This window comes from Phyllobates terribilis, unplaced genomic scaffold (genome assembly GCF_046119375.1).
Source record: "Phyllobates terribilis strain yellow unplaced genomic scaffold, ASM4611937v1 Scaffold_11__3_contigs__length_659146591, whole genome shotgun sequence".
Lineage (NCBI taxonomy): Eukaryota > Metazoa > Chordata > Amphibia > Anura > Dendrobatidae > Phyllobates > Phyllobates terribilis.
In genome coordinates this window covers 622341753-622357676 of record NW_027362771.1, presented here as the reverse complement: position 1 = coordinate 622357676, position 15924 = coordinate 622341753, and the positions used below count along the sequence as shown (strand labels likewise).

General features: G+C 42.5%; 1 protein-coding gene across 1 annotated transcript in view; it reads right to left on the bottom strand.

The window, feature by feature from the left end:
- Nucleotides 1-15924, bottom strand: part of LOC141167413 (extracellular calcium-sensing receptor-like) — a 113705-nt gene that overhangs the window by 67410 nt on the left and 30371 nt on the right. The window contains exons 2-4 of the mRNA XM_073654819.1: nucleotides 11940-12171; nucleotides 11254-11545; nucleotides 1962-2780 (exon numbers count right to left, since the gene is read on the bottom strand). Coding sequence (XP_073510920.1) covers nucleotides 1962-2780; nucleotides 11254-11545; nucleotides 11940-12171 — 1343 coding nt within the window. The remainder of the gene's footprint in view (nucleotides 1-1961; nucleotides 2781-11253; nucleotides 11546-11939; nucleotides 12172-15924) is intronic.

Below are 15924 nucleotides of genomic sequence, written 5' to 3'. Positions count from 1 at the left end.
TAACTACTATAATACTGCCACCTATATACAAGAATATAACTACTATAATACTGCCCCCTATGTACAAGAATATAACTACTATAATACTGCCACCTATGTACAAGAATATAACTACTATAATACTGCCCCATATGTACAAGAATATAACTACTATTATACTGCCCCTATGTACAAGAATATAACTACTATAATACTGCTCCCTATGTACATGAATATAACTACTATAATACTGCCCCTATGTACAAGAATATAACTACTATAATACTGTTCCTATGTACAAGAATATAACTACTATAATACTGCTCCCTATGTAGAAGAATATAACTACTATAATACTGCCCCCTATGTACAAGAATATAACTACTATAATACTGCCCCCTATATACAAGAATATAACTACTATAATACTGCCCCTATGTAACAGAATATAACTACTATAATACTGCCCCCTATGTACAAGAATATTACTACTATAATACTGCCCCCCTATGTACAAGAATATAACTACTATAATACTGCTCCTATGTACAAGTATATAACTACTATAATACTGCCCCTATGTACAAGAATATAACTACTATAATACTGATCCTATGTACAAGAATATATCTACTATAATACTGCCCCCCTATGTACAAGAATATAACTACGATAATACTGTCCCTATGTACAAGAATATAACTACTATAATACTGCCCCTATGTACAAGAATATAACTACTATAATACTGCTCCCAATGTACAAGAATATAACTACTATAATACTGCCCCTATGTACAAGAATATAACTACTATAATACTGCTCCCTATGTACATGAATATAACTACTATAATACTGCCCCTATGTACAAGAATATAACTACTATAATACTGTTCCTATGTACAAGAATATAACTACTATAATACTGCCCCCTATGTAGAAGAATATAACTACTATAATACTGCCTCTATGTACAAGAATATAACTATTATAATACTGCACCTATGTACAAGAATATAACTACTATAATACTGCCTCTTTGTACAAGAATATAACTACTATAATACTGCACCTATGTACAAGAATATAACTATTATAATACTGCTCCCTATATACAAGAATATAACTACTATAATATTGCCCCTATGTACAAGAATATAACTACTATAATACTGCCCCCTATGTACAAGAATATAACTATTATAATACTGCCCCATATGTACAATAATATAACTACTATTATACTGCCCCTATGTACAAGAATATAACTACTATAATACTCTCCCTATATACAAGAGTATAACAACTATAATATTGCCCCTATGTACAAGAATATAACTACTATAATACTGCCCCCTATATACAAGAATATAACTACTATAATACTGCCCCCTATGTACAAAAATATAACTACTATAATACTGCCACCTATATACAAGAATATAACTACTATAATACTGCCCCCTATGTACAAGAATATAACTACTATTATACTGCCACCTATATACAAGAATATAACTACTATAATACTGCCCCCTATGTACAAGAATATAACTACTATAATACTGCCACCTATATACAAGAATATAACTACTATAATACTGCCCCCTATGTACAAGAATATAACTACTTTAATACGATCTCTTATGTACAAGAATATTCTCATCAGAATGAAAATTTTGGTAGCACTCACCCGTCAGTAAAATAATACATTTTTAAGGTCATGTAAATTAAAACAGCATGTAGTAAATGGATATATATGACAAACTGCCTATTTATATGAGCCAAGCAGTAGGACGGAGTTTCTGAAAGGAAATCTGTAAAACTGGAACTATTTCCTTTATGTGGTTAAGCGACATCAAATGTCCGATGCTCACATAGTGGTGTGTAGGCCGTGCAGGTATGAACACCAATTAACGATATATACAAGAACACAACAACTATTGCACTGCCTTATGTACAAGAATATGGCTTTATTTTACCTGCCATGGAGAGAAATTTTGGATTTGTGCACATTTCCCATAAAGAAATGGACCATTATTCTCATTGCATTTTCTAAGATCTTCCAAAGCTTTGGCGAGAACATGAACTGCTGTGTAGATGTGGTAAGACACCCTTAAATTGGAGACATCATTGTAGCTATTCTGTATTCTGTCCAGCCTCTCTTCCCCTGTGCACTCCTTTCTTTGGGGACCCAAATACCCCTCAGTTGAAAATGTACAATTAAAGGCTTCCTCCCAAAATGTCGTCACTAAATTGCCTGGTAAAGTCATGTTTGGATGAAGCTTGTTGAGGAATTCTTGAAATCCCGGTATTAATCCGTTGAAGAAAGCTAAGCCAACTGTGCCAAATAATAGCTGTGAAAAGCTTGCCATCTTTTGTAGACTAGTCACAGACCATCCTTCACTAGCCACAAACACTTTATCTCTGATATTCTCTCTCATCATTTCAGTCATTATGGGGACCAAATCGAGCCCAGAAGCGAAAGTGATTACCACTCTTGCTGTAGACTTTTTCATGACTTTAATTATTTGAGGAGCATTCCGATCTTGTCTGCTTGTCAAAATATTCTCGGTGAAGGCTACACAGGCGCCAGCCCTGACAATCTCTTGTTTCACCAACTGAATCCCCTGTTGTCCATAGTCATTGTCCACTCCAAGTAGCCCAACCCATGTCCAATTAAAGTGTAGCACAAGCTTTGCAAGGCCTTTAGACTGGAAGGCATCACTGGGAACAGTCCTGAAGAAGGAAGGAAACGTATTCCGGTCACTCAAGAGAGAACTAGTGGAGTAATAACTGACCTGATTGTAAAAAAAAAAAAAATACCTATTATAAAAAAAAGAATTTTACTTATTTCCAGCCTTTTGTTATAAAATATTATCACTGTCTTCACCATCAAAGTTTCATTTTTTAAATTGTAAACTTAATTTGTAATTTTTGCTAGATAATGTTTTACTTGTTAATAAAATTTTATACGTTTATAGTTTCACAGTTGTTCACGAGAAAGTAGATAGACAGTTTGTCCATTTTTTTCTATGGAGAAACAATTTTTATGCAATATAAGGTTTTACAAACTGATTTAGGTTTACATAGTTATAATAACCTACCTTGACTAAAATAGGAAGGCATAATAACAATATCTTCTTTATTTCCTCCGTTTCTACTTCTCCTTTTTTTTTCCATTTTCTTCCTTTCCATATTTTTCTACTTTATTTCTTGAATTTCTTCCCATCCTTTTGCTTTTCTTTCTCCACTTTCTTACTTTTTACCTTTGTCTCTTTTCCTTCCAACCCTTTGATCATTCCTTCCTTCCCTCCTTTTTTTTCTAACTTTCTTTCCTTTCTTCCTTTTCTCTTTGCTCATTTTTTTAATCTGTACCTTATTCCTTTTCCTTCCTCTCTTCTATTTCTTTATTATTTTCTTCCTTTTCACTTTACCGTTTCCCTCTTCCACTTTTCTTTCCTTTCCTCATTCCCTTTATCTTTTACTCACTTTACAAGTTTATTTTGCTCTTTTCCCATTTTGCCCTTTTTCCTGTTCTTTTTTACTTTTGTTCTTCGTCTCTTCCTTGCTACCTCTCTTTTTCTGCTTCTCTCCCTTCCATCCTTCTTTCCTCTTTCTTTCTTTCCTCTTTCTATCTTCCTTCCTGCTTTCCTTTCATTTTCCTTCCTCTCTCCATGCCTTCCATTTTCCTTCCCTTGTGCTCTATTTTTATTCTTCCTTTACTTCCGTCCTTCCCTCAGCTTAGTACTTAAAAGGGTACCTCTTTTTAACATGAGAAAATAGGCATAATGTGGTTCTTGGTTCTCGGACACTGGTTACAGGAATAAGTGGTGTGGGGTCACACCTCCCATTACCATTATTTGGCTCTCTCTGAGCCCATTGTATGAGCATCATACTGTCTATCCCTCAAAATCAACTGTCTAGAGATCTGGAATGAGGCAAAAAAGGCATGATAATCAGCAGCACAACATATCTCCATTGTTCTAGTGAATGGTTAGGATTTCTGCACAAATGCCTGTGACAACACAGCATTTATTCTTAATGAGGCCAGACGTATTTTTCAGTAGGTCAGAAGACATAGTCCATTGTTCTTATGAGATAGATCATTGACTGTTGAATTGATGATTTTTGCAGCTTATTGTTCGGCTATCTTTGGAAGACAAAGAGGTAGGGTAATTGAACAATCAATGTTTGCTAATATGTCAATTACCCTTTGTATTAATCCATGCAGCTTGCAGACCCGCAACAATTGAAGGACAAAGTAGGCAGGTTGATTGAATACTCGAACAATGAGAGATGACCTCCTTCCACTCCCCCCCCCCAGACCTGTGAATGATGGCCTGGAAGACAGTTGTGGGAATAAAAAGGGACCTCTATCCTTCATCAGTGAGACTCTATGTGACAGTAACCAAGGCACCATGGCTCCAACTAGAGGAACACAGATTTGAGACACTCATTCCCAGCTGAAGGAATACAGATCGGCTACATTGACCATCATTGAATCCATGGAGACATTTCAAGAAGTCAGGTAGGGACAATCAGGTCAACTGGCCCTATGGAGACATTTGGAGAAGCCAGGTTGGGCCAATCAAGTCATCTGGCCACATACTTCAATAGACTATCAGCTTCCTAAGCTTACTGCTACCTCCTCTCCATGGGTGCCCATCAAAAGCAGGGTGCTTCTAGTTGGGGTAGTTGATTCTGGAAGCCCCAAAGTCGCAGATGTTCTAATTCCCAGCGAGCCTGTAGAAGTGTGAGACTCTGTAATTTACATTTGTGTATTTGCTGGGACTGTACTATATGTTATTGTCTGTTGGTGGTTCAATAAAGTATTGCCACATTGTATTACCCTCACCCTGTGTTGTCTGAGTAGTTTTATGCCCATGGGGAAATAAAACGGGTGCTCACTGGGCTGAACCCTGGTCCATGCAGTCTTTCTAAAGACTGCCAGGCCAGAGAAAGGGTGCACCCACTGACCCTCGTGCCTCCACAATGCCCAACTGAAATAAATTTATGATACATATATGAGAGTATCTCTGTGTAATGTTAAATATAGTGGTGGATTAATCCTTAGACCTATAGTCGGAAGAACATATCCCAGATAAAAAAACCTTGTATATGTGCAGTACAGCAATACCAAATTAGTCCAAAACCACAGAATATTGCCTACAAAAACTAATTGGTTTAACCAAAATAACCAAAGAAGATTTCATGAATTAATTTAATTAATTTATTAAGAGACACTGTAATGCACACGCCCGGAATGGCTGGCGTGTGCGTGTTTAGTGGTTCCACTGTGCCATGAACCGGAGAGTGCCTGGAGGGGCGTAACTAAGTATCTGCCTGATCCGACCAAGGTCGCACGACGGCATACGACGCCAGTGCACCAGGGAGGAACCGAGCAGAGGGACCAGGGTCTACTCCAGGTCAGACTCCGGACACGGCTGTTGACCCACACCAGGGAATTCAGGAACAGGCAGACTAGAGCGCAGGCTGGGTAGGGTCCAGTACAGACTGGGAGACGAGTTCAGAGACACATATGCGGTAAACAAACAGAGTAAAGCGAAACCGCAGACTTGGTAGACAAGGCTGAGCAGAGCGAAACCGCAGACGTGGTGGACAAGGCTGAGCAGAGCGAAACCACAGACGCGGTGGACAAGGCTGAGCAGAGCAAAACCGCAGATGCGGTGGACAAGGCTGAGCAGAGCGAAACTGCAGACGCGGTGGACAAGGCTGAGCAGAGCGGAACCGCAGACGCGGTAGACGAGGCTGAGCAGAGCGAAACCGCAGACGCGGTGGACAAGGCTGAGCAGAGCGAAACCTCAGACGCGGTGGACAAGGCTGAGCAGAGCGAAACCGCAGACGCGGTAGACAAGGCTGAGCAGAGCAAAACCGCAGACGCGGTAGACAAGGCTGAGCAGAGCGAAACCGCAGACGCGGTGGACAAGGCTGAGCAGGGCGAAACCGCAGACACGGTGGACAAGGCTGAGCAGAGCGAAACCACAGACGCGGTGGAAAAGGCTGAGCAGAGCGAAACCGCAGACGCGGTGGACAAGGCTGAGCAGAGCGAAACCTCAGACGCGGTGGACAAGGCTGAGCAGAGCGAAACCGCAGACGCGGTAGACAAGGCTGAGCAGAGCAAAACCGCAGACGCGGTAGACAAGGCTGAGCAGAGCGAAACCGCAGACGCGGCGGACAAAGCTGAGCAGAACCAGATACATACAATGTACTTGCAAAGAAGTAGCGAAAGGACTCCAACTCAAATGGAAGTACAATGACAACGAGTAGAAGTTAGTAGCAGGTTCAAACTCTACAGAAAAAGGGAGCAAACGGACATAAAGACAAAACAGGTAAGAAGCTAGGAGACAGTTCAGACAAGAACAGTTACTGCAACAAAATGCAAGAATGAGCCTGAGTAAAGCCAAGTGCTGCTTCAGATACTTCAGAAAAAGGGAGAAAATGGACATAAAGACAAAACAGGTAAGAAACTAGGAGACATTTCAGACAAGAACTGTTACTGCAACAAAATGCAGGAACGAGCCTGGGTAAAGCCAAGCGCTGGTTCAGACACTGCAGAAAAAGGGAAGAAACGGACATAAAGACAAAACAGGTAGGAAGCTAGGAGACAGTTCAGACAGGAATTGTACTGCAACAAATACAGGAGCGAGTCTGGGTATGGGGCCCCCAGAGGGCGAGACAAACAGGCTAGGAGCGTGTTCAGATAGGCCTGGAAATACAGCCTCCAGGAAGGCAGAGAGACAGCTGGCTAGAGTGCACAGACAGGACACAGTTCAGACATGGGAACTGATACCATAAGGCAGGAAACATAGACAGGACCTGGCATGTCAGCGACCAGAAGCCAACTGACAGAACAAGATGCTCAGCCATGGATTCCAAGAAGGAGCTGGTTTAAATACCAGGTGACAGACAGCAATAGGCTGAGGATGCATTAGGGGTGTGTCTGCAGCAGCTACAAGAATCAGGAAGTTCGGCAGGCGTCGCCCTAAACAGCAAGAGCAAAGCAAAGCAGACAACATGGAAAGAAGCCAGAGTGGCAGTCTGGACTGGAGATCAAGTGCGCGCTCTTGCATAGTGGGAGATGGACCACTATGCAAGGACGCCGCCAGGTATGTTACAGTACCCCTCCACTTACGCCCCCTCTTCTTCAGGCCTGCCAGAATCTTCCGCAGGGATTCGAGGGCCAATCCTTCACTTCAAGGAGATTACTTCTGCTCTCCACAGAAAAAACTGGTCTCATCTGGGTAGCTAGGATGCTACCTTCTATCCAGCCATCCTCAGCAACAGACGAAACGGGTGGAGTACCAGGAACAGCACACAAGGAAGTCTCTCTCCACATATTTTCAGGTGGCACCCCAGAGGGTACAGGAGACAACTGGAAGTCCTCCGCCAGGTTGAAGGGGGGCAGAGACTCGGGGGTAACGTCTGCTTCGGGGTACATCTTGTCAAGCTCACAGGATGAAATGGGCGAGGTATCAGGTACAAGGTGTAGAAACGTCACTGTCCCTTTGTTATCTGGTGGTACCCCGGAGGATTCAGGAAACAACTGGAGGTCCTCCGCCGAGTCGGAGGAGTGCAGAGACTCGGGGGTAACCTCTGCTTCGGAGTACACTAGGTCGGACTGACTGAACAAAGCGGACAAGGTATCAGGTACAGAGTATAGGAAAGTCTCTGTCCATTCGCTACAAGGTAGCACCCCGAAGTGTTCAGGAGACAACTGGAGGTGCTCCGCCTGGTCGGAGGGGTGTAGAGACTCGGGGGTAGCCTCTGCTTCGGAGTACACTAGGTCGGACTCACTGGACGAAGCGGGCGAGGTATCAGGTGCAGAGTATAGGAAAGTCTCTGTCCATTCTCTACCAAGTAGCACCCCGAAGGGTTCAGGAGACAACTGGAGGTCCTCCGCCTGGTCGAAGGGATGTAGAGACTTGGGGGTAACCTCTGCTTCGGAGTACACTAGGTCGGACTCACTGGATGAAGCGAGCGAGGTATCAGGTACCGGGTGTAGGGAAGTCGCTCTCCATTTGTCATCAAGTGGTATCCCGGAGGATTCAGGAGGCAACAGGGGGTCCTCCACCAGGTTGTAGAGGTGCATGGACTTAGAGGTAATCACTGCTTCGAATTACCCTTGGACAGGCTCACCGAGTAAAGTGGGTGAAGTATCAGATACCGGGTGCAGGAAGTCCTCCTGTGTGGATTCTGGGTGGGCAGCAGTCTCTTCTGGTAGGAGAACTGGTGCGCTACCCACGCACATTACCCATCGGGGCTGCTCCGGGATACTGGGAAGTGAAGCTTCAGCAGGGACTTCAAGGTTGGGGTCAAGAGGTTTTTGGGAGGACAGACCCTGGCGTGACGGCTTGCCTCTACGCCTAGCACGTCTGGACTGCCTCTTGAGGTTGGGAGAAGTATTCTGGAGAGCGTAGTCATCCTGTGTGGATACTGGGTGGGCAGTAGTCTCTTCGGGCAGGAGGACTAGTGCGCTACCCACACACATTACCCATCAGGGTTGCTCTGGGATATTGGGAAGTGAAGCTTCAGCAGGGGCTTCTGGGTTAGGGTCATCGAAGACCATTAGAAAGGCCACCAGGAAGGCGTGCAGGTCCAGGACGATAGGATCCTGTGCGTCCCATAGGGGGGTGATCCATTTCAAGGCATCACCCGCTAGGTAAGACATCATGAATCCCACCTTAACCCGATCGGTGGGAAAATAAAGAGGGTAGAACTTGAAGTGTAGCAAGCATTGCTCCACAAATGTACGACTCAGTCTTGGATCCCCATAGTACCGTGGCGGATCCGCAGGAACGAGTGCTGATAGATCCATCTGGACGGGTGCGCAATTTGCCTGGAACTCAGCTGGTAGCAAAAAAAAATAAATTTCTTCTAGATGCACGTATTCGCTGAAAAACATCTCACAGAGCGAAGGCCGTGGGGCTCAATGGGAACCATGGCCTGAGCATGCTGTAATGCACATGCCCGGACTAACTGGCGTGTGTGTGTTTAGTGGTTCCACTGTGCCATGAACGGGAGAGTGCCTGGAGGGGCTTAACTAAGTATCTGCCCGATCCGACCAAGGTCGCACGACAGCATACGAAGCCAGTGCACCAGGGAGGAACCGAGCAGAGGGACCAGGGTCTACTCCAGGTCAGACACTGGACACGGCTGTTGACCCACACAAGGGAATACAGGAACAGGCAGACTAGTGCGCAGGCTGGGTAGGGTCCAGTACAGACTGGGAGACGAATTCAGAGCCGCAGATAAGGTAAACAAACAGAGTAAAGCGAAACCGCAGACGCGGTAGACATGGCTGAGCAGAGCGAAACTGCAGACGAGGTAGACAAGGCTGAGCAGAGCGAAACTGCAGACGCGGTGGACAAGGCTGAGCTGAGCGGAACCGCAGACGCGGTGGACAAGGCTGAGCAGAGCGAAAACGCAGACGCGGTGGACAAGGCTGAGCAGAGCGGAACCGCAGACGCGGTGGACAAGGCTGAGCAGAGCGAAACCGCAGACGTGGTGGACAAGGCTGAGCAGAGCGAAACTGCAGACGCGGTGGACAAGGCTGAGCAGAGCGAAACCGCAGACGTGGTGGACAAGGCTGAGCAGAGCGAAACTGCAGACGCGGTGGACAAGGCTGAGCAAAGCGAAACCGCAGACGCGGTGGACAAGGCTGAGCAGAGCGAAACCGCAGACGCGGTGGACAAGGCTGAGCAGAGCGAAACCGCAGACGCGGTGGACAAGGCTGAGCAGAGCGAAACCGCAGACGCGGTGGACAAGGCTGAGCAGAGCGAAACCGCAGACGTGGTGGACAAGTCTGAGAAAAATCGCCGAAGAGGTAAACAAAGACATACCAAAAGGGATAGGGCTCTGTTCACACGGAACAGACTGGAAAAGAAAAGCAGAACCAGATACACACAAGGTACTTGCAAAGAAGTAGTGAAAGGACTCCAACTCAAACGGAAGTACAATGACAACGAGTAGAAGTTAGGTGCAGGTTCAAACTCTACAGTAAAAGGGAGCAAACGGACAAAAAGACAAAACAGGTAAGAAGCTAGGAGACAGTTCAGACAAGAACAGTTACTGCAACAAAATGCAAGAACGAGCCTAGGTAAAGCCAAGTGCTGGTTCAGACACTGCAGAAAAAGGGAAAAAACGGCCATAAAGACAAAACAGGTAAGAAACTAGGAGACAGTTCAGACAAGAACAGTTACTGCAACAAAGTGCAGGAACGAGCCTAGGTAAAGCCAAGCGCTGGTTCAGACACTGCAGAAAAAGGGAAGAAACGAACATAAAGACAAAACAGGTAGGAAGCTAGGAGACAATTCAGATAGGAACTGTACTGCAACAAATACAGGAATGAGTCTGGGTATGGGGCCCCCAGAGGGCGAGACAAACAGGCTAGGAGCATGTTCAGATAGGCTTGGAAATACAGCCTCCATGAAGGCAGAGAGACAGCTGGCTAGAGTGCACAGACAGGACACAGTTCAGACAAAGGAACTGATAACATAAGGCAGGAAACATAGACAGGACCTGGCATGTCAGCGACCAGAAGCCAACTGACAGAACAAGATGCTCAGGCATGGATTCCAAGAAGGAGCTGGTTTAAATACCAGGTGACAGACAGCAATAGGCTGAGGACGCATTAGGAGTGTGTCTGCAGCAGCTACAAGAATCAGGAAGTTCGGCAGGCGTCGCCCTAAACAGCAAGAGCAAAGCAAAGCAGACAACATGGAAAGAAGCCAGAGTGGCAGTCTGGACTGGAGATCAAGTGCGCACTCTTGCACAGGAGGAGATGGACCACTGTGCAAGGACGCCGCCAGGTATGTTACAGACACCACATGACAAAAAATTACGTAAAAGGCATATATAGACATGAAACCATCTAAATCAACATGATGTCATATATAAAGCATAGGGTCATAATACTGGGATATATATGCTCATTTGAAGATATAAATCAATATAAATCAATATAAAGTGCATAGTGCAAGATAAATATAATTTAAATGAAGTATTGCCACACTGTATTACCCTCACCCTTTGTTGTCTGAGTAGTATTATGCCCATGGGGAAAGAGAACGGGTGTTCAGTGGGATGAACCCTGGTCCATGCGGTCCTCCTAAAGACTGCCAGGCCAGAGGACAAGAGTACCCACTGACTCTCGTGTCTCCACAATGCCCAACTGAAATCACCTAATGATACAAATACAAGTATGAGAGTTTCTCTGTGCTATGTTAAAGATAGTGGTGGATTAATCCTTACCTGAGGGTACTTGTAAAGCCCAAGGATGTGTGCAACTGCAATAGACAATGTGGATGAAGAAGAACCTATAAATCCACTTAGAGGAACATTGTGAAGACATCGATAATTGGGGATGGCAATCTTATCTCCTGATAAAACTTGTAACATTGCGGCTATGTTTAAAGGAATTACCCCACAGGAATCATACCAGTGAAATCCCAGAGTAATGTTGGGTAAGAGGTTCTCATTTCTGTTGATCTCTTCTACAGCAAACAAGAGAGACTGAAGTTGCTGAAAGTAACCAAAGTGGAGGCTTGAAGAGACAGAAAATTTCAATGAACACAGTATTTTAAAGTATTAAAATTATCCCAATTTAGCTAATCAATAACCTTCAAGCTTATGAGAAGGTCTCAATGGCCCCCTAAATGACCTCCGAAAATACCATCCACATTGTAATCAATGCTAACCATGTATGGTCTCTTCGATAAGAAAAATGACCAACATCATAAATCAACACTTTTTAAACTCAATTCTGCTTCATTTCTGTCTCAAGGGCCTCTTCCCCATGTTGACATTGTTAGGAAGATGGGATATCATTAAGTCTTAGAGATACACATAGACCCTACATCACTCTTGGTACAGATCCTAATAATATAAATCTGGAAAACTTGGATTTAACACACCATTTTGTAGACATCTTGACTTACGTTGTGCAGGTTGTTCTTGGGGGTGGTTCAGTAAAAGAAAGTTCATTGAAATTATCTGCCACACGAACTGGTAGCACTGCCCCAATGATTATATCTCCAGGATGGTGAATCCCCTCAAGTGATATAGACTCCAATTTGCATTGGTTGTCTTCATTATAGGACGTTGGTATGAGGGAGATAAGGATGAAGATCCAGACCAGGCAGTAGAGTGTTATCATTATGGATGGGAGAACTAAACATGGCAGAAACATATGTAATAAGACATAATAAACTGAATACTGTATACACATAGACAAGACCTACACCGGAGCTAACATATCCATCCATCCATCCTTCGTTCCTTCCTCAGGGAAGCCATCTGAGCTACCCTGTTACCAGCATTCACATGTACACTTTAAAACAGGCCCATGGACAACAATAACCTGGAGATGACTAGTTGACTTCTTTGGGATGGTGTTGTGAGCATGCTGTGTGACATGTGCAAAGAAGGTTTTGGAGGAAGAAGGAAGAGATAATCAATGACCATTGTCTATTGTGAATGGTGTATGCCGAGTTATCTATATACAGGTGATACCTTCCATTGCAGTGATGATGACTACTGAGAGGTGATCTCTGCAGAACTGGAAATGTCAGCCTATTATGAGTAAAAATTGCACAAATTGGAGATTTTTTTTAATATATACTTATTGAAATTGAAAGCTAAAAACAAAGTCATCTCAAAATTTTTCAAAAATTATTAACTTTTAAGAGATGACAAATTCCCTTTAACCACTTCTCGACTTATGATGTACAGTCACGTCATATATCAGGTCCCTGACTTTGATGTGGGCTCGCAAGTCATAACAGTGCTATGTATAATACAAGTGATTGGATGATCGCAGGTTCAAGTCTCTAAGGGGACTAAGAAATAGAGTAAAAAGTGAAAAAAAGGTTTTTAAAAATATGAAAAAATTAAAAAAAAACTATAAAAGTTCAAATCCCCTCCCTTTTGCCCCATTAAAATAAAACAATTTAAAAAAATAAACTTATTTGGCATTGTTTCTTTCATAAAAGTCCAATCTATTAAAATATAAAATAAATTAATCCGATTTGTAAAAGGTGTAAAGAGAAAAAAAATCGAAACGCCAAAATTATGTATTTTAGGGCCTCCACAATATTGTAATAAAATGTAATAAGAGGCAATCAAAACATCATATCTACACCAAAATGGTATCAATAAAAACATCAGCTCAGAGCACAAAAAATAAGCCATCACCCAGCCCCAGATTCCGAAAACTTAAAATGTTACTGGTCTCAGAAAATGGTGACACAAGCAAAAATTTTCATATTTTTTACAAATTTCCGATTTGTGTTTTCACCACTTAAAAACAAACAAACATTGTATCTACTCCAATATGGTATCAATTAAAACATCAGCCCAGAGCACAAAACATAAGCCATCACCAAGCCCCAGATCCCAAAAATTTAAAACATTACGGGTCTCAGAAAATGGTGACACAAGCAAAAATTGTCATATTTTATACCACTTTCTGATTTGTTTTTCACAGTTTAAAAACAAACTATACATGTTTGGCATCTGTATACTCAAGCTGACCTGGAGAATCATATTTCCAGGTAAGTTTTACCATATAGTGAACATGGTAAATAAGCCCCCCCCCAAAAAACAAAATGGAATTGCACTATTTTTGCAATTTCAGTGCACTTGGAATTTTTTTCCCGCTTTGCAGTGCATCACATGCTAAAATGAATGGAGTCATGCAAAAGTACAACTCATCCTGCAAAAAACAGCTATTTGGACAGGAAAAAAACATTATGGCTTTTGGAAGAAGGAGAAGTAAAAATAAAATAGAAAAAACAGAAATTGGCCGCGGCATCAAGGGGTATAGGCACCTGCACATCTGGTCCTCTCCATATAGAATTCTATAGTTATTTGTGCTCAGTGCATCAAAACTACAAGGGGTCGCTCTTATAATTTGGACATCGGATACCTGAAGGTGACTCTATTGCTTTTAAAAATATTTTGCACAATCTCTATTTTTAAAGTACAGAAAATTCTAAAAAAAAAAATAACAATACAAAATATTTTTTCTAAATTTGTTAAAAGAGTTATGAAAAAATTCACAATATACAATCAATTATAAAGCAAAATAAAAAAATGCATCAAAATCATTTAGTAATATTAATGTTGTTTTCCATATTACATTTTTTAGAAAAATATAAAAAAAATTCATTGGAAAAAGAACAATGATAATAAAATAATACTAATTTGCAATGCTCTGTACTCACTGTCTTACAATTTTTCTCCTCTGGAAGACTTGTGATATTTCCGCTTTATATAGATGCTGCCATGTAACACATGCCATACATTAACCTTCTATGTTCTGAATTCTTTGTCATGCAGCACCTGGTGGATGAGTCTTTTGATTTTTTTTAAAGGGTTAATGTACAGACTCTCTATGGACTAATTTAACGTGTGACCCGTGTTCTTTAATTTCCTGGGAGAGCTAGAGCCGGAGGTGCTGATACTGATTCCCATGTGCGCTTATGACATTCAATAATTATAGAATAAGGAATATTCTAGATGCCTGTATCTCACGCTATAAGAATGATGCAAACAAAACTGAAATCACAAAATAATAGCATTTTATTTTTTTTCCTCTGAATTGCATGTTATCATTGTAATTCCATTGGCGTATCCCCAATGATGATAGAGAACATGACCCAAAGGCTCATATCATAGTGCCATATACAACCCACTAGTGATGAGCAAGCACTAAAATGCTCGGGTGCTCGTTGCTCGGGTTGAGCAAACTGCAATTCTCGAGTGCTTGGTCCGAGTAACAAGCCCAATGTAAGTCTATGGGAAACCCGAGCATTTTTCCGGCACACCCCGTCACCCTTCTCGGCGGTCTGCAGGGTGAGTAAAAATTGCCCAAATCAATGGGAAAATTGCACAAATGACATGGAAACAGCATGAGGAAAACCTCTGGAAGCATCTCTGACTCCCAGGTCACTGCTGTCAACAATGCTGTCAGAGTATTACGTGACTTTTACAGACTCACAATAGAACATATAAAAGCAAAACCAAAATGGATTTTCCTGGGAAAAATGTTAAGGAACATCCTTTCCAGAGTAATGACTTGTTTATAAGGCAAAATAAATAACCAAAAACAAAAATGCTCCTCCAAACATTGGGCTATGTTCACACGTAACGTTTTATTACCTTATCTGTCCATGTGGTGTGTGAGACAAGATCAGACACATCCTGTTTCATTTATGAACGAGGGACTCTGAAAGTCACAAAGCCTATTTTTATAGGGCCATCAGGAGGTCCTTACTATTCTTAAAGGGCCAGCAATTGGCCCTCACTATTGCTAGAGAGCCATCAGCCGGCTATGCTTTGTTGTTTTCATCATTAATGAGTGTGTCTCCTATACTGTTATTGCGTATGCAGTGACTGCAAGGGCTGCCAAAAATTTGGATGCAACCCAATACCCCTTTGAAGAGACATAGAGGAGGGCCTCAGTAAAAAAAAAAATGTTCCCATTATAAAGGAGTAGGTATTCTATAGTGGTAATGCCCATGCAGTTACTGCAAGGGCTGCCAAAATTTGTGAAAAGCCCCCAAAACATGCTCCCATTAGAAAGGAGCGGGTCTGCTATTCAGTTATAGAGTATGCAGTGAGTACAACGGCTGCCAAAATTTAGGAAATACCCCAATAACAATTTAAAGACACATAGAGGTGCGCCTCAGTAATGAATACAACATATTCTTATTAAAAAGGAGCGGGTCTGCTATACAGTTATAGGGTATGCAGTGACTGCAATAGCTGCCAAAAGTTTGAAGGCACTCCAATGCCCCTTGCAAGAGACGCAGAGGAGGGCCTCCTGAAAAAAATGTTGTCATTATTAAGATGTGGGTCTCCCATACTGTTTACCTATGTAGTTAATGCAACGGCTGCCAAAAAATTGGAGGCACTCCAATG